The sequence below is a fragment of the Phyllobates terribilis genome, unplaced genomic scaffold, assembly GCF_046119375.1.
Source record: "Phyllobates terribilis strain yellow unplaced genomic scaffold, ASM4611937v1 Scaffold_1__5_contigs__length_1240528914, whole genome shotgun sequence".
Taxonomy (NCBI): domain Eukaryota; kingdom Metazoa; phylum Chordata; class Amphibia; order Anura; family Dendrobatidae; genus Phyllobates; species Phyllobates terribilis.
In genome coordinates this window covers 1,169,630,001-1,169,650,055 of record NW_027362761.1, presented here as the reverse complement: position 1 = coordinate 1,169,650,055, position 20,055 = coordinate 1,169,630,001, and the positions used below count along the sequence as shown (strand labels likewise).

The 20,055-nt window shown below is 42.9% G+C and overlaps 1 protein-coding gene across 2 annotated transcripts in view; it reads right to left on the bottom strand.

Moving 5' to 3' along the window:
* Window positions 1-5,826: 5,826 nt before the first annotated feature.
* SMYD1 (SET and MYND domain containing 1) overlaps window positions 5,827-20,055 on the bottom strand; it is a 48,953-nt gene continuing 34,724 nt past the window's right edge. For both annotated transcript variants that reach the window (XM_073649147.1, XM_073649148.1), the window contains 5 exons: window positions 12,534-12,726; window positions 9,100-9,192; window positions 8,489-8,652; window positions 7,944-8,112; window positions 5,827-6,196 (listed from right to left, as the gene is read on the bottom strand). In XM_073649147.1, coding sequence (XP_073505248.1) covers window positions 6,038-6,196; window positions 7,944-8,112; window positions 8,489-8,652; window positions 9,100-9,192; window positions 12,534-12,726 — 778 coding nt within the window. In that variant the 3' untranslated portion in view covers window positions 5,827-6,037. The remainder of the gene's footprint in view (window positions 6,197-7,943; window positions 8,113-8,488; window positions 8,653-9,099; window positions 9,193-12,533; window positions 12,727-20,055) is intronic.

Here is a 20,055-nt window from a genome sequence, read left to right as displayed (position 1 = left end):
CAGGACCCTGGAGAGTCAGGAATTTAGTTCTAAGGAGATTGAGAAATAGAAAGATAACCTCTGCAGGTGACATTGCTATCCGGAGACTATGAGATGATCTATGGGGACTTTCTGCCACCTGCTGGAACAGTCAGTAATGACCTGACATAACTGCATGCTGAGCAGAGGGCATTACTGAATGCGGTATCAGCTGATAAGTGTCATATTAGTAGCAAAAAGATGTATGTACTATAATAGCAGCTGGGGCAGATGCATTGAGGTCACTGGAGACATGTGCCCTGCTCCGGGCGGCTGTACTAAGGTCACTGGAAACAGAGTGCCCTGCTCAGGTCAGCGGCACTAGGGTCACTAGAAGCAAGATGCCCTGCTCCGGGCGGCTGTACTAAGGTCACTGGAAACAGAGTGCCCTGCTCAGGTCAGCGGCACTAGGGTCACTAGAAACAAGATGCCCTGCTCAGGTCAGCGGCATTAGGGTCACTAGAAGCAAGATGCCCTGCTCCGGGCGGCTGTACTAAGGTCCCTGGAGACAGAGTGCCCTGCTCAGATCAGCGGCACTAGGGTCACTAGAAACAAGATGCCCTGCTCAGGTCAGCGGCATTAGGGTCACTAGAAACAAGATGCCCTGCTCCGGGCGGCTGTACTAAGGTCCCTGGAATCAGAGTGCCCTGCTCAGGTCAGCAGCACTAGGGTCACTAGAAACAAGTTGCCCTGATCAAGTCGGGAGCACTATGGTCACTAGAAACAAGGTGCCCTGATCAGGTCATTTGCAGTAGGGTCACCAGAAACAAGGTGTCCTGATCAGGTCAGCGGCACTATGGTCACTATAGACAAGGTGCTCTGATCAACTTGGGGGCACCAGGGTCACTAGAAACAAGTTGCCCTAATTAGGTCGGGGGCACTATGGTCACTAGAAACAAGGTGCCCTGATCAGGTCGGCGGCACCAGGGTCACAAGAAACAAGGTGCCCTGTTAAGATCAGTTGCACTAGAGTCACTAGAAACAAAGTGCCCTGATCAGGTCATTTGCACTAGGGTCACTAGAATCAAGGTGCCCTGATCAGGTCGGCAGCACTAGGGTCACTGGAGACAAGGTGTCCTGATCAAGTTGGGGGCACTAGGGTCACTAGAAACAAGTTGCCCTGATCAGGTCGGGGACACTATGGTCACTAGAAACAAAGTGCCCTGATCAAGTTGGGGGCACTAGGGTCACTAGAAACAAGTTGCCCTGATCATGTCGGGGGCACTATGGTCACTAGAAACAAGGTGCCCTGATCAGGTCATTTGCACTAGGGTCACTAGAAACAATGTGCCCTGATCAGGTCATTTGCACTGGGGTCACTAGAAACAAGGAGCCCTGATTAGGTCGGCGGCACTAGGGTCACTAGAGACAAGGTGCCCTGATCAGGTCATTTTCACCAGGGTCACTAGAAACAAGGTTCCCTGATCAGGTCAGCGGCACTATGGTCACTAGAAACAAAGTGCCCTGGTCAAGTTGGGGGCACTAGGGTCACTAGAAACAAGCTGCCCTGATCAGGTCGGGGGCACTATGGTCACTAGAAACAAGGTGCCGTGATCAGGTTGGCGGCACTAGAATCACTAGAAACAAGGTGTCCTGATTAGGTCATTTGCACTGGGGTCACTAGAAACATGGAGCCCTGATCAGGTCGGGGGCACTATGGTCACTAGAAACAAACTGCCCTGATCAAGTTGGGGGCACTAGGGTCACTAGAAACAAGTTGCCCTGATCAGGTCGGGGGCACTATGGTCACTAGAAACAAACTGCCCTGATCAAGTTGGGGGCACTAGGGTCACTAGAAACAAGTTGCCCTGATCAGGTCGGGGGCACTATGGTCACTAGAAACAAGGTGCCGTGATCAGGTTGGCGGCACTAGAATCAGAAACAAGGTGCCCTGATTAGGTCGGCGGCACTAGGGTCACTAGAGACAAGGTGCCCTGTTCAGATCAGTTGCACTAGGGTCACTATAAACAAGGTGCCCTGATCAGGTCATTTGCACCAGGGTCACTAGAAACAAGGTGTCCTGATCAGGTCGGCGGCACTATGGTCACTAGAAACAAAGTTCCCTGATCAGGTCGGCGGCAGTAGGGTCACTAGAAACAAGTTGCCCTGATTAGGTCAGCGGCACCAGGGTCACAAGAAACAAGGTGCCCTGATCAGGTCGGCGGCACTAGGGTCACTAGAGACAAGGTGCCCTGATCGGGTCGGCGGCACTATGGTCACTGGAGACAAGGTGCCCTGCTCAGGTTGGCAGCACTAGGGTCACTAGAAACAAGGTGCCCTGATCAGGTCAGCGGCACCAGGGTCACAAGAAACAAGGTGCCCTGATCAGGTCGGCGGCACTAGGGTCACTAGAGACAAGGTGCCCTGATCAGGTCGGCGGCACTATGGTCACTGGAGACAAGGTGCCCTGCTCAGGTTGGCAGCACTAGGGTCACTAGAAACAAGGTGCCCTGATCAGGTCAGTGGCACTAGGGTCACTAGAGACAAGGTGCCCTGATCAGGTCGGCGGCACTATGGTCACTAGAGACAAGGTGCCCTGATCAGGTCGGCGGCACTATGGTCACTGGAGACAAGGTGCCTTGCTCAGGTTGACAGCACTAGGGTCACTAGAAACAAGGTGCCCTGATCAGGTCGGCGGCACTATGGTCACTGGAGACAAGGTGCCCTGCTCAGGTTGGCAGCACTAGGGTCACTAGAAACAAGGTGCCCTGATCAGGTCAGCGGCACCAGGGTCACAAGAAACAAGGTGCCCTGATCAGGTCGGCGGCACTAGGGTCACTAGAGACAAGGTGCCCTGATCAGGTCGGCGGCACTATGGTCACTGGAGACAAGGTGCCCTGCTCAGGTTGGCAGCACTAGGGTCACTAGAAACAAGGTGCCCTGATCAGGTCGGTGGCACTAGGGTCACTAGAGACAAGGTGCCCTGATCAGGTCGGCAGCACTATGGTCACTGGAGACAAGGTGCCCTGCTCAGGTTGGCAGCACTAGGGTCACTAGAAACAAGGTGCCCTGATCAGGTCGGTGGCACTAGGGTCACTAGAAACAAGTTGCACTGATCAGGTCAGCGGCACCAGGGTCATAAGAAGCAAGGTGCCCTGATCAGGTCGGCGGCACTAGGGTCACTAGAAACAAGGTGTCCTGCTCAGGTCAGCGGCATTATGGTCACTAGAAACAAGGTGCCCTGATCAGGTTGGCGGCACTAGGGTCACTAGAATCAAAGTGCCCTGATCAGGTCGGCGGCACTATGGTCACTGGAGACAAGGTGCCCTGCTCAGGTTGGCAGCACTAGGGTCACTAGAAACAAGTTGCCCTGATCAGGTCAGTGGCACCAGGGTCACAAGAAACAAGGTGCCCTGATCAGGTCTACGGCACTAGGGTCACTAGAGACAAGGTGCCCTGATCAGGTCGGCGGCACTATGGTCACTGGAGACAAGGTGCCCTGCTCAGGTTGGCAGCACTAGGGTCACTAGAAACAAGGTGCCCTGATCAGGTCGGCGGCACCAGTGTCACAAGAAACAAGGTGCCCTGATCAGGTCGGCAGCACAAGGGTCACTAGAAACAAGTTGCACTGATCCAGTCAGCGGCATCAGGGTCATAAGAAGCAAGGTGCCCTGATCAGGTCGGTGGCACTAGGGTCACTAGAAACAAGGTGTCCTGCTCAGGTCGGCGGCATTATGGTCACTAGAAACAAGGTGTCCTGATCAGGGCACTTTGATTCTAGTGACCCTAGTGCCGCCAACCTGATCAGGGCACCTTCTTTCTAGTGACCATAAGAAACCATAAGGTCGGCAGCACTAGGGTCACTAGAAACAAGGTGCCCTGATCAGGTCGGCTGCACCCATGTGTGCATGGATCAAGTCTGCAATGGTTGTACAACGTTACCAACAAAGAGCAAAATAATCTTTGCTCGGGGGCCGCTCTAAAAAAACTTGACTTAACCCAACCAAGAAAAGATCCGTAACGTTGTGAGCATTTTAAAAGGTTCTTCCATGCAGTAAAATAAAGCCTCAAAATAGTAAAATAATAGATTCCCATATATTCATGTAACGACTTTTCTTCCATAATGCACCAGTCTGCTTAGTCCCTGACATAACATTATGTTCTGGGCAAAACAAGTGCACAAAATTAAAAAATGATTAAATCTAACCAATATATTTGGCTCCTAATTCTATTAGGAAATGTATTATCCTTAGGGCTCATTCAGATGTCGTTTTTTTCATGTATGAGAAAAACGGAACAAGTTTCACCAGTGATCTTGATTAGAGTGGTATTAGAGTTTCAACAGTTTAGTCAGAGTTTCATCAATTTTTTGTTCATCCGAGAGAAAAAAAAGTTTCTCCAACTTCTCCTATCTGATTGTCGGGGAAAAACAGACAAAACTTGGATGTCAACTGAGTGCTGTCAGCGTTGTATGGTGCCACATGAACCGGATGTGCTTTCTTTTATAAAAGTTTGGGTATTTTTTAGTAGCTGCCATTGTTTCTATTAGGCCACGGCCCCACTATCAGTATTTGGTCAGTATTCGGTCAGTATTCTTTCTCAGGAGTGGGAGCCAAAACCAGGTGAGGAACAATCAGAGAAAAGGTGTAATAGAAACAAGTCACCAATTCTGCATTTATCACCCACTCCTGGTTTTGTTTCCCACTCCTGAGAAAAAATACTGACCAATACTGATAGTGGGGCCGTGGCCCTAGTGTAGCTGTATTATGGTAACCCTGAAATAAACTATTTTTGAGCAGCCTCAAGTGTACTGCCCCATACCCCCTTGAAGATCTTTTGGTTACATTATGAATTGCCATGGTTTAAATGTTGTTCTATCTGGTTTGTGTTCTGCAACAGTGGGTTAGCTGCCGGCAGGGTTATCTATTGGGGTCAGCCGACGGAGGGGAGGAATTAAGTGGGCATAAGAAAAGCAGTCTCCTGTTGGGCAGATATTGAAGACTATTGAGAAGGAAAGGACCTATGGTCCTGCTGCTTGCAGGCCTGAATTGAAAAGATGATGTGTTGTATGCAAAGAAAGGAGACCATATTGGATAGCATGATCTGAAGGAAACAAACATTAAGTGGAAGAAGAATTTCTTATCTCAGGCAAGTGGGTCTAAAGCTAATATTATCTACAGTACAATATACTAGATAACAAGCTAGAGTGTAGCCTGGCCTGATGTTCATAGAGGGGAAGATGGCCAGGCTGGGACATGAGTTCTCCTATGGGGAACTGAAGATGCAGTCGCACAGCGAGGAGCATGTGGCCTTCATCGAATGGACATTGACAATAGTAGTGAGGAGTCGTAGCCACGTACCTCAGCCAGTGGGGTCTTCACAAATCAATGGTAAGTTGACAGTAACTGTGTAGGGTCGTAGCAACACACCTTGACCCATCTGGTCCTTAAAATTAAGATAAAGGTTCCCATAATGGTTTGCTGAACTTATGTAACATGTAATGGGAGTATTGTACTGCCACGTGTAACCATAAAGTTCCTGCCACTGGAAGAAGTAGCAGAAGAAGTATTCTTTAAGTGTTGTGTCTGTAATCTCATGTACATACCTTCTCATCAAGTTATTAAATAAAGGAAAGTTTAATTTTGGACTCTGGTCTCCCTCATTCGTCTCTTTTCCATCTGGTCCTCGCCTGCCATGTCAAGCGGCAGTATGCAGTCTGCAGAGGTGTATCGCCAAGGTAAAAGCATACACACCCATCCCCATTTTACTGTAGCGCGGTGCGGATGCGAACCTCGGCCATGGCTGCCCGATCCATTACAACTATACTTCCTCTGTGGTAGGAAGAGCAAATATTCCGGAGACTATAAATTCATACACAGTCTTTATTGAGAGATGGGAAGGTGACTTCATCATTTACAGACATTGGCTTCAGATATCACTAAACACTTCAAGCAGATCAGGCCCGTATATTAATCCTCTCATTGTGGCAGATTATTCACGGATCTGCACCGTGGACTGGAACCTGCTGAGGTCAGATCGCAGAATGCCGGGATCAAATGACTGGAAGGATCATCTCCATCTATGGTTTCTTATGGAACATATTTGATGGGGCCTCATTACTTGGTTCTTCCATAACTTGAAATGGTTTGTTGGAGAGAGCGGCTTCTCTCATCTTGTAATAGACAAATTCATTCTCCTGGAACATCCTCAGCTCCATCTCTGTCTGCCCCCGCATCGCCTACAAAGAGATCATACCGATGATACCACGCCCAACTATTTATGGGCAAACAGTGGAATATTCTCATAAATAACAGGCAAAGCAATGTTTTCTATCAATGCAAAGGAGCTGGCTGTCAGAGAACGTCCTGGTAGGTTCAGGTATGGTCAATATAATGGCCTATAGCCATAACCGAAACCACTCATACTGGCCAAAAATATTATCATCAATATAATATATATCAACTACAGCCCCATACTCTAGGTACAGCAATATACCCACTACAGTACAATACTGTCCCTGTGTTCAGGAATATAACTATTATAATACTGCTCCTAGGTTCAAGAATATAACTACTATAATACTGCTCCTATATACAAGAATATAACTACTATAATACTGCCCCTATGCACAAGAATATAACTACTATAATACTGTCCCTTTGTACAAGAATATAACTACTATAATGCTTCCCTATGTAGAAGAATATAACTACTATAATACTGCTCCTATGTACAAGAATATAACTACTATAATACTGCCCCTATGTACAAGAATATAACTATTATAATACTGCCACCTATGTACAAGAATATAACTACTATAATACTGCTCCTATGTACAAGAATATAACTATTATAATACTGCCACCTATGTACAAGAATATAACTACTATAATACTGCTCCCATATGTACAAGAATATAACTACTATATTACTGCTGCTATGTACAAGAATATAACTACTATAATACTGCCCCTATGTACAAGAATATAACTACTATAATACTGCTCCTATGTACAAGAATATAACTACTATAATAATGCTCCTATGTACAAGAATATAACTACTATAATACTGCCCCTATTTACAAGAATATAACTACTATAATACTGCGCCTATGTACAAGATTATAACTACTATAATACTGCCCCCTATGTACAAGAATATAACTACTATTATACTGCCCTTATGTACAAGAATATAACTACTATAATACTTCCCTATGTACAAGAATATAACTACTATAATACTGCCCCCTATGTACAAGAATATAACTACTATAATACTGCTCCTATGTACAAGAATATAACTACTATAATACTGCCCCCTATGTACAAGAATATAACTACTATAATACTGCTCCTATGTACAAGAATATAACTACTATAATACTGCTCCTATGTACAAGAATATAACCACTATAATACTGCTCCTATGTACAGGAATATAACTACTATAATACTTCCCTATGTACAAGAATATAACTACTATAATACTGCCCCCTATGTACAAGAATATAACTACTATAATACTGCTCCTATGTACAAGAATATAACTACTATAATACTGCTCCTATGTACAAGAATATAACTACTATAATACTGCCCCCTATGTACAAGAATATAACTACTAAAATACTGCCCCCTATGTACAAGAATATAACTACTATAATACTGCCCCCTATGTACAAGAATATAACTACTATAATACTGCCCCTATGTACAAGAATATAACTACTATAATACTGCCCCTATGTACAAGAATATAACTACTATAATACTGCCCCTATGTACAAGAATATAACTACTATAATACTGCTCCTATGTACAAGAATATAACTACTGTAATACTGCCCCATATGTAGAAGAATGTAACTGCTACACTCTTCATCATACACTACTATTTATGGATTTTTCACAATTTCTAAAAGCTTCTTTGATCCGTATTCTGCATATAAAGCTCAGTGATGGATATAATGGACTCACCTCTAGATCTTTGGTAATGGGGTGAGTGGGTCCATGAGTGATTAGAAGGATTGCAAAAGCCTTGCAGATCATCCCGTGACCAACTTCAATGAGTCCCGCATGCCAGTGTGTGACTCCAGCTCTCATTATTGACATCCCGAGCTGCGCATTGTTTGGATGGTATATTTTCCTGTTGGTAATAAGGAGATCGGGTATTAAAACAACTCTCCCTATAAACTTGTATTTTCATAAAACTATCCTCAATAAGGTCCCAGAGCAGCACAATTTTACATTTGTAAGCTGCCTCAAAATATTGGAGTATCCATGTCTCAGGGTATCCACTTTTGGAACTACAGAGACTACAGTTTTCTTTTTTCCTTCTGGAGGAGATATATCGTACATACTTGATTCCCAAGAAACAATGCGCTAAAGACTTTCATCCAAGTGGTTTTCCACTTAGAAATTGAGTACCTCCCAAAATATAATAGCGTAAGATAATTTTTCCATATTTTTTGTTATAATTGTCAGTCACTCATTCACATATATCTTCAGCTTTAACTACTTACAAGTAACCGTCTACCATTTTCTTGGCGTTCTCGGCAGCTTCCTCAAACATCTGGAGGTAGGACAGCACCTCAGAGACAATGCTCAGGATCTGGAGCATGTAGATATTGGTGTCTGCCAAGACGGGTTCCTGCCTCTTAAGACATTCCCGGCAAAGTTTCACCACCTGTCACCGAATTGTGAAAATGGATTTTAGGAAAGACTGAAACCAATGAAACAACCATGAAAACTCAAAAGGGCATTACACATAGTGAGAGATATGTACCTAATTGGTGAGGGTGTAGGTCGATCACTGGGACCTCCTCCTTTCCATCAGTGCCATGGATTTTGAATTGGGCACCAGGGTGCATTCTCAGCACAATTGATCTTGCAGCTGAGAAAGAGTGGAGGGAATAGGGTCTCCTGTTCTGGAGATCATTGGGAGCTCAGTTGGTCGCACCCCCACCAGTTATGCATAATAAAGAATGCTTTTATCCCTTTTAGATGGCCATAGAGAAGAAGACCAGTTGCAATGAAGCAATCCTTTTGCTTTACCCATAGTTGATACCAAATATCCCCCCCCCCCATTAAAATAAAGCCGTGTCACCCACAGCTATTGGCACTTACTACACACCTCGTGGTAAGATCCTTCCGCCCGAGCTTTGTCTATTTTCTCCAGGGTACTCTTTGAGAATTGGACCACTTCTTTCACCACATTTTCTGCAGGCTGCAACAACAAATGAGATAAGTGATATTGTATCATCAAAATTTCCCCAAATAGGTAACATTTTGCAGGACAAACTCAACTTTCTGATAAACATTCCCACAAATAATCCACTTCAGTATACAAAGTAGATGCTACAAAATGTGTCCAGCCTGTAAATAGATTGCAAAGGACAGCACCTGTATAGGAAACTGCAACCCCAAGTGCTGTATCTTTGGAAAAACTCACAAGTAGTGATGGGCGAACCCGAACGGCAAAGTTCGAGGTCCGAACCGGACACCTAGTGTCCTTGCACAGACCCCGAACACAGACTTCTCCCGGGAGTCTGTTTTACTGTTCGGGTTCAGCCGCCCAAATAAAGCTTGTTTAAAAGCTGCAGCCCAGCCAATCAACAAGCTTCTTCTGTATGGGCACTTCCGGTCCCATCACAGCCATGTCAGGTATTGGCATATATATATATATTAATAAAAAAAAGACATGGGGTCTCCTCTATTTTTGATAACAAGCACAGGTAAAACCGACAGATGTCAGCTTTATCTTGGCTGGTTATCAAAAGTAGAGGGTTCTCCAAAACATATTTTTAAATTATTTAAATAAATAATTTTTGATAACCAACCAAGCTAAATCAGACAGCTGGGGGCTGGTATTTTTAGGCTGGGAAGGGCCATGGATATTTAGACCTCCTCAGCCTAAAAATAGCAGCCCGCAGCCGCCACAGAAATGATGCATCCATTAGATGCGCCAATTCTGGTGCGTTGGCAAGCAGGGTAATATTTTTGGGTTGATATCAGCTTTGTAATGTCAATTGACAACAAGCCGGGAGTTAGTAATGGAGAGGTGTCTATCAAACACCCCATTACTAACCTCGTAGTGAAAATTAATAAAGACACACATAGAATAAAGTCCTTTAATTGAACAAAACACTCCCCAACAAGTCCCCTATTTTTCCCATTTATTAACATAAAAATAAAAAAATAAAGTAATCTTCACCTGTCCGCCGATAATCCATAATGCTGATGTCCCACGAGGATCCTTACTTCTGCTACACCTGGTTGCATTGCTGAGTGGTTACATCAGTAATGTTACCGCTCAGCCTGGCAGCCAGATAACACTGAGCTGAGTGTGAGATTGCAGCTGCGTGTGACTGGCAGTGACGTCATTAAGGTTACTGCCGGTTACACAAAGCCACGTTCTCATGCTCAGCTCTGTCTAGCTGAGCGGTCACATTACTCATGTCACTGCTCAGGGTTCATTGAGGGACATCAGAATTACGGATTATCGGCGGACAGGTGAGGATTACTTTGATTTTTTATTTTTATGTTAATAAATGGGAAAAAGAGGATATTTGTCGGGGTGTGTTTTGTTCAATTAAATGACTTTTTTCTGTGTGTGTCTTTCTTACTTTTGACTATTGAGTTAGTAATGGGGGTGTCTGATAGACACCCCTCCATTACTAACACCTGGGCTTGATGTGAGCTGACATTACAAAGCTGACATCAACCCCAACCCTATTACCCGCTTGCCAACACACCAGGGAAAGTGGGAAGAGCCGAGGCTAAGCGCCAGAATTGGCGCATGTAATGGAAGTGTCATTTCTGGGGAGGCTGAGGACTGGTGTTATTAGTCTGGGAGGGGGCCAGTATCCATGGCCCCTTCCCAGCCTACTAATATCAACCCACAGCTATCTATTTAGCCTTTGCTGGTTATTAAAAATAGGGGGGACCTCACGTATTTTTTTGGGGAGGTCCCCCTTTTTAATAACCAGTAAAGGCTACGAAGACAGCTGTGAGATGATATTACTAGCCTGGGAAGCTCCATGTTTATTGCCCCCTTGCCAGAGTAATAACACCATCCCTCAGATGTCTGCTTTCCCTCAGCTGGGCATTAAAAATATGGGGGACTTTACAGCATTTTTTTTTTCTGTCTTTCATTTATTTATTAGCTAAATACATGTACAGTAAGCTACACATGCACTGCACTAATTATATATCATACTGACATCTTTATTACTATGCACAGGCGTCGGCTGGTGAATATTCTCATCAGCATCTCCTGCTCTCACTGCTATCAGCGAGACCAGGCATACACTGATGAGAGTAGTACTCATCAGCCGACGCCTGACCGGTAGTGACCTTTTCACCGCCGGTCACAGCTTGCCCACACATTGTCTTCTTGTGACAGCGTGGGAACTGCAGCGCTGTGACCTGCAGTAATGTCAGTAAGGTTACTGCTGATCAGAGCCGGTGTTTCCCGCAATGTCAGACAGATAACAGCATGGGAACCGCCGGATGTTCGGGCCCCCCATTCATTTGAATGGAGTTTTGGATCGAGTTCGGGTAACCGTTCTGGTACCTAAACTGAACTTTTTTATAAAGTTTGGCTGAACCTGATGGACCCAAACATCCATGGGTCCGCCCATCCCCACTCACAAGGTAATTTACAGTGAAGCTGAGCTTCGATACCATACACAACCCATGGACTGGGGAACAAGTTTTGGAAGAAAGCACCCATTTTTCTAGATAACCCCTTTAAATGGAGGCAGAATTTGATTCTCCTAGATGCTCGTACAAGACTTACCACCATCCTCTTACCCATCTCATGCATTGACTACATTATGTTAATAACAGCGCTACTGTCATTTACATATAGGATACGTTGCACCACAGCAAACACAAAAAATTAAGCAATATATACTGTATATGAAAAATACTAATATAACTATTACTCATGTGATGTACATGAAGGACCTGTGCCCCATTAGCAAATATAAAATTACATCCCTTTCAGGAACTGTTTGACACCAACAGATTTATAACCAACTAGGTCTTCATCCAATTTTCCAGACTCAACAACTTTTTCCAGTTTGATTGATGATTGTTGAGTCAGGAAAATTGTTGACAGACGATTGTTGGGATGCCACCAATCACAACAGGGGTCTTGTGCTCCCATGTGAATGGAGCTGTAGTGCGAATGCAAGACTGCCACTCCAATAGCCAGTGGCTGCATGGTGATCATATGTGCTCATTTGCCTTATTCCTCACCAAGACAAAGGATTCGTTCTTGTGTGCACTAGCGTTCCCATACACGCATAAAAGCTAATGGAGTGGTGGTCACTCTATGATCTTGTGACCTCCATTCTCGGAATCAGAGAGGGACCCAGTGGTTGGACCTCCACCGATCATATATTTTTCATAAATATTTTTCATGAGATAACCCCTTTAACTACTGTCCTCTTATATGGCAGAAAAAAACTTTAGGTCACCTTTGGCACCAGGTGTGATTGCATCTTCTGCCCTCACATCACTGTCTTCAAGCCTCAATAGATTGTAATGTTGCCAAAATACCTTGTCATCACCATCTTTGGCAGCCAGTAGCAGGTCATCCTTGGTCCCCTTTGTGCAGTGAGCACAAGTGCAGTCAAAATAATATTGTTTCTTCAACTGTTTTCTTCTCTCTTCACTGAGATTGAGGAAGTCCACGTAGGAGACGCTAAGCTCTTCTCCTTTGTTGATCTTTCCAAGGGCACGAAGCTCGATTCTGTCATTGGGAAGGTAAAAGAACAATTAGTATTGCCAAATAACAGGTTCTGGGTAGACTCCAGTGCAGGCCAGGTAATGTTGAACACTCCACCTGTCCGGTCCTTGACCTTTCTACAGTTGTCAGAGTGCTGAAGGTTGCCTGGCCGAGCACCTTGGTTTTTCGGAGTTACGTGGATGAGTATTAGTTTGATGCTTTGATATTCATGCATCATCGATGTGACCAAACTGTCATCCCAGTCATCACCATCATCATCATCTCCATGTCATTGCATACGTTAGAACTTCTATGAAACTTATATTTTCTTTTGAGTCTTTCAGAATTTTCAAGGTTTTCTCAAAAAATACAAAAATAAACCATGCTCAAAAAGAATGGGAAATTGATAAAGATATATTCGTTCTTATGAAATTTCAGAACAGGTTGGAAATACTAAGAGTTAGCCAAAAGAAAGGTAGTGTGAGAGAATTAGTACTCGTTCTACAAAAAGTTCCATTTTAATTCTTATATTTAGTAATGATAATTATTGTTATTGCTGTTGTTATTATTATTATTATTATTATTATTATTATTATTATTATTATTTAGCTAATTGTCCATGTGGTAATAGTTCCTTCTCTACAATAGATTTATAAGAGGCAACATTTTCCACATGTATATATTTTGTGGAAGACTACCTCCAAATTGGTATTTCTGTTTTTGTTTTACTGTAATATGGTCTCTACTCTCCTAAATAGATTCCTTTGGCAGCATTGACCACTCATACACTTTAGACATCCGACAGGAGTCCTAACACTCCTCCAACCACCTATAGGGTAAAAGAAGAATTAGGCATGTTAAGTTTCAACATGCCCAATGTTTTGTTCCCACAGAAGAAAAGTCACCGCCAGAGAAGTCTGGCAGAGGTTTATTACCCTCTCCCCATTGATGCACTCTCGACCAAGTTAGCATACATGAGGATGGAAGCGTCTTGAAGAATAGCTATCGGACAAGCAAGTGCTCAGCTGACATGTAAGATGTGAAGACAGCTTTAGCCTCTACCAGATGCATCTATCTCTTGGGGAAACAAAGGTTTGAGCATGTTGGAATCAACACGCTTGGTCCTTCTTTTCCCCCAATGGCAGATGACACCCCCATACACATTGGGTTGTTGACCACGCTCAACAAAAGTTGCAGGCTTTCAACTAATGTGTATTAACATTAAAAAATGTCTATATTCTTCCACAAACAGCACAGAGTCTGCTCAAATGTTGTGCGTGATATTGCATCTAAGCTCCATTTACTTTAACAGATACAAGACACAACCTATAGACAGGTGTGACAATGTTTCTGGTAGATAGTTGCCATGTTTTTCTAATATTGTAGCTCCCCTTTAGTTTTTATCCATAAAGTAAAATTCCCTCCATTTTATATTCTTTGAGGTCTAGGAAGACATAAGGAGATGTTTGGCGAGGTCTTCAGACTATAGTTGTCCTGGTGTCTACTTATGACATGGAGGGAACACTTTGCTCACTGTGTTTCTCAACCTTACTACCAATGGGGAAGGCTTCAAGGAAATCGTAAAGGGTCCATAGCCATTGGATGATAGTCAGCCTAGCTTATCGATTTCTGCAGCACCACATGACCTCTGATGTGTAGGACTGCTTCCCAACTCTCCCACGACAGACGATGTTTGGGCAGAGAAGGATCAGACCACTGGAATTTTAATGACCGATCCTTTTCCACTCAGGGGAGATAAGCCACTTTCTCCTCTCTTATGGTTGAAAACACATGAAAGCTTGGTCCAGCCATACGTACCTGTGTATGGGGAAGGCGGTAGATAGCCGTCTGCTGAACGAACGTTTGGCCAACAGTTGTGCTGCGTATGGCCAGCTTAACACCTCTTCCTACTTTAAAGTAGCTACCGGCGTATACCTTTTTCTATTTCATGGTTTGGACGTGTTGACTACTTTGGTGACCCCATGATAAGCCTTCTTAAGCAAGCTGCAATCAATTTGACGACTCTTCTGTAAAAGGGAACCCTGATCCAGGGTAATAAATGCCCATCTCTAGCAATGCCAAAATTTGGTGCATGGGACTCACCTATACTAGGGGCAGTTCAGAGATAACAACATTAGCCAGAGTCTAATAACTAGAAAGGCCCATAAGCCCCTCTTCAACATATTGGAGCACTATTGGGTTTTGCACTGGGACCCATTACGTCTTTGTTGTTTCACATGTTTCCTCCATAAAATGACTGCCTCCACTGCATGTTGACCTTTCAGGCTTGGCCTTCATTCACTAATCATGTCTTCTGTTACGAGGAACCACGTATTTCAATGACCACGAAACCCAGAATAGAAATTGCTTCATATTAACAGGTCATTAATAAAATTAACAAATACCCATCTGGATAAAGTAGGATCCAAACTATACCGTATATGTGACCATATGTTTCCCACTAGACTGTTCAACATCTCTGAAAGACCTGGACAGAAAGTCATCTGTGCATAGGAAAGTATCACTCTCTCCATAAAAACAGCATCAGATATCTTGATTGGTATCTTCACAGCATAGAGAATTGCCTTCAGATGACCCCAAAGATAAAAGTCTAAGGGAGTCAGATCGGGAGACCTTGGTGGCCATTCAACTGGCCAACGATGACCTATCCACTTTCCAGGAAACTGTTCATGTAGGAATGCTCGGACCTGACACCCATAATGTGGTGGTGACCATCTTGTTAGAAAACCTCAGGGAACGTGCCATCTTCAGTGCATAAAGAGGGCAACACGTCATCATGTAGCAATTTCAGATATCCAGTGGCATTGAGGTTTCCATTGATGAAGAATGGCCCCACTATCTTTGTACCCCATATACCACACCATACCATCAAGATACGAGATGTGCAGCATCTGAAACAACGGATGCTAGAAGCCTGTGCCAGCATTTCTTCTGCGGTGTTGCTATCAGTGTGTCAAGAGTGGGCGAAGAGGGTTGCATTGACAATCCAACACAATGGGCAGCACTTTGAACACATTTTATAAGTGGTCATAAACTTGTAAAAAACTCATGAAAGAATAAAGTTACGTTAAAACCAAGCACACCACTGTTTTTCTTATCAAATTCTCAATAAATTTGATGTGTCACATGACCCTCTTCCCATTGAAAAAAATAAAGTTGGATGTAAAATGGCCGACTTCAAAATGACCGCCATGGTCACCACCCATCTGGAAAAGTTTCCCCCCTCCCATATACTAATGTGTCACAAACAGGAAGTTGATATCACCAACCATTCCCATTTAATTTAGGTGTATCCATATAAATGGCCCACCCTGCATATTTGTGAATGGTATTAATTGTCATTCCTTAGAATCCAATTTGCATTGTATGGTAAGAGGTTTTTTATTTTATTTATTTTCTCCAGATATTTTTACGGTTGTACTCCAGTACCCTAGTGGACTACAAAATCTGTCTAATTTTTTTTGTTTTGCACACTTGAACACTAATATTCAACTTTTTAAAGGATTGTCGCAAAAAGGTGCAAGAAATGTTAAAGATAAAAAAAAGAATATTTTTCAGTTTGTACAAAATTCATTACTTTTGGACTACCCATATATTATAAACATCCAGATGGCTCACACTTTACTCTGCACTGATGATCTAAAACTGCATTGCATAGTAAACACCTTACAGAAGATTGTGCAGCTGTGAGAGTGGGGAGATGGCTGTCAGGCACAGCCAGACTCCCCGCAAAGAAGATAAACCAGCACTTGTGTACACAGATCAAAAAGCACTCATTGGGCTTCCTACTCCGAACCCAGTGGTCATGTGATCACTGCGTGTAGAGAGGGAACAGGGTCTGCAGGGTCCTATGAGACCAAGTCAGCTCTGCTATGCAGGCAGGAGGCTGGATTTCCCCTGTAACTGGGGCTAATTTGCCAACCTCAGTTACAGGGGAAATAAGCTATTAAAAGACTATATTAATATGTTAAAATGCCTCCCAAAGGACTTTTAAGACCTTATGGGGGCACAGTGTGTGACATAAATGAAAAGAAAAAAAGAGACACTACCAGTCTGAAGCACTGTCTTTCTTCCCGCCCAAATCAAAAAAATATATAAAAATAATGTATATGGAAGGTGGAATGCAATTTAAAATGTTTACATTGAATACATTTTAGTTGTTTGATGTACAGTACAGACCAAAAGTTTGGACACACCTTCTCATTTATAGATTTTTCTGTATTTTCATGACTATGAAAATTGTACATTCACACTGAAGGCATCAAAACGATGAATTAACACATGTGGAATTATATACTTAACAAAAAAGTGTGAAACAACTGAAAATATATCTTATATTCTAGGTTCTTCAAAGTAGCCACCTTTTGCTTTGATGACTGCTTTGCACACTCTTGGCATTCTCTTGATGAGCTTCAAGAGGTAGTCACCAGAAATGGTCTTCCAACAATCTTGAAGGAGTTCCCAGAGATGCTTAGCACTTGTTGGTCCTTTTGCCTTCACTCTGCGGTCCAGCTCATCCCAAACTATCTCGATTGGGTTCAGGTCTGGTGACTGTGGAGGCCAGGTCATCTGGCATAGCATCCCATCACTCTCCTCCTTGGTCAAATAGCCCTTACACAGCCTGGAGGTGTGTTTGGGGTCATTGTCCTGTTGAAAAATAAATGATGGTCCAACTAAACGCAAACCGGATGGAATAGCATGCCACTGCAAGATGCTGTGGTAGCCATGCTGGTTCAGTATACCTTCAATTTTGAATAAATCCCCAACAGTGTCACCAGCAACGCACCCCCACACCATCACACCTCCTCCTCCATGCTTCATAGTGGGAACCAGGCATGTAGAGTCCATCCGTTCACCTTTTCTACGTCACACAAAGACACGGTGGTTGGAACCAAAGATCTCAAATTTGGACTCATCAGACCAAAGCACAGATTTCCACAGGTCTAATGTCCATTCCTTGTGTTCTTTAGCCCAAACAAGTCTCTTCTGCTTGTTGCCTGTCCTTAGCAGTGGTTTCCTAGCAGCTATTTTACCATGAAGGCCTGCTGCACAAAGTCTCCTCTTAACAGTTTTTGTAGAGATGTGTCTGCTGCTAGAACTCTGTGTGGCATTGACCTGGTCTCTAATCTGAGCTGCTGTTAACCTGCGATTTCTGAGGCTGGTGACTCGGATAAACTTATCCTCAGAAGCAGAGGTGACTCTTGGTCTTCCTTTCCTGGTGCGGTCCTCATGTGAGCCAGTTTCTTTGTAGCGCTTGATGGTTTTTGCAACTGCACTTGGGGACACTTTCAAAGTTTTCCCAATTTTTCGCACTGACTGACCTCCATTTCTTAAAGTAATGATGGCCACTCGTTTTTCTTTACTTAGCTGCTTTTTTCTTGCCATAATACAAATTGTAACAGTCTATTCAGTAGGACAATCAGCTGTGTATCCACCTGACTTCTGCACAACACAACTGATGGTCCCAATCCCATTTATAAGGCAAGAAATGCCACTTATTAAACCTGACAGGGCACACCTGTGAAGTGAAAAGCATTTCCGGTGACTACCTCTTGAAGCTCATCAAGAGAATGCCAAGAGTGTGCAAAGCAGTCATCAAAGCAAAAGGTGGCTACTTTGAAGAACCTAGAATATAAGACATATTTTCAGTTGTTTCACACTTTTTTGTTAAGTATATAATTCCACATGTGTTAATTCATAGTTTTGATGCCTTCAGTGTGAATGTACAATTTTCAAAGTCATGAAAATACAGAAAAATCTATAAACGAGAAGGTGTGTCCAAACTTTTGGTCTGTACTGTATATGGAAAAAAAATTGAAGATTTTATCTATTTTTTTGGATGTGCCGATCAACTTTACTTTTCTTGGACATAATATGTTTATAGCGGTCCTTTGTGGTCGTATAAAAAATGAAAATAAAAAGTTGTAAAAAAAAAAAGTATTTCCTATTTTTGTTGCATCTTTCTCCAACATCAGCGAAAAAAAGAGAAATATAAAATTACATAAAAATTAACCTTTTGTGAGGTAAATAAGAAAATTAGAGAAGTTAAAACCCCATGTACAATAAAACCCGAAAATGTGCCTGGTCAGAAATGGGAAAAATGACCAGGTCCTGAATTGGTTAAACCTTGATCTTCATTTTATAGAATTTGAAACAAAAAAAGGCAACAAATGCCACAAGACAAAAAAGAAAAATCACTTAGGATATACCCTCCTAAGCCGTCTATATGGACACGTTGGTCATAGAAAGTGAAATAAAATGATACCTTGATATCTGCGATCTAATACCTTATTCCCGAGATATCCATGATTTTCATAATATTTAAAGGAGCTGTTAAGATCTATGGGCTGAACACAGATCTCCCTCAGAATCTGCCTCCAGAGCTTATTTTAAATAAAAGGGGGCGTTACCAGTGTGAGACATGTAGATCAGGAGAGCAGACTGTCAGTCATTACATGTCTCACACTGGTAACGCTCCCTTTTATTTAAAATAAGCTCTGGAGGCAGATTCTCAGGGAGATCTATGTCTGGCCTGTAGATCCTAAGAGCTAATTTATATATTAAGAAAAAATGTGGATTTCTCTGGAATAAAACATGGGATCGCAGATATCAAGGTATCGTTTTATTCAGCTTCCTATGACCTAGATGACCATGTAGATGACTTATGAGGGTTGAATCTGGGCCTATATCGAATGCAATGTATTCCTAACAACCAAATGTCTCAATTGTTCAACTCAAAGCTGGAGAAGAAATGTAAATATATCTCTTGAAAACCAAAGACAAGATCCTGACCCTTTTCTGATACCAAACTTTGAATTGCACAACTCCCTTTATGTGAAAACTGAAGAAGTGACCATAAATTGTTCCTTTGTCTGTGGAGCAGTTTGTGCTTCAGGGTTGCTCTTCCTGTTGTAGTTGAAAACAGGAAGTAACAGCTATTGTCAGCCATTTTGAAGTGAAGGAACTCTTCCCTTTAATCACTCGGCCATCCACCTGCACTTAAGTATAAAGAGACTTCCTTAGTCTTGCACTCCTAGTTTACAGTATGTCAACTGAGAACAAAATAATGGAAATCTGACTTTTTTTTTTACGTGGTACTGATGAAATAAGAGACGAGTTCAACCGAGATCAAGTTCAACCAAAATTCAACATCTCTTTCCCCCCCGCAGATGATCAAAGCCCCTATACACATAACATTGTTGTACAATCTCATCAAAATCATCGGGTTCAGAAGACTTTGTGACCCCGATTGTTATTATATATTAAGGGAAAGGCTCTTCTACACTGTGAGAGGAACTCCACAGGTAAATGCAGAGGACCTTTTCCTTAGGG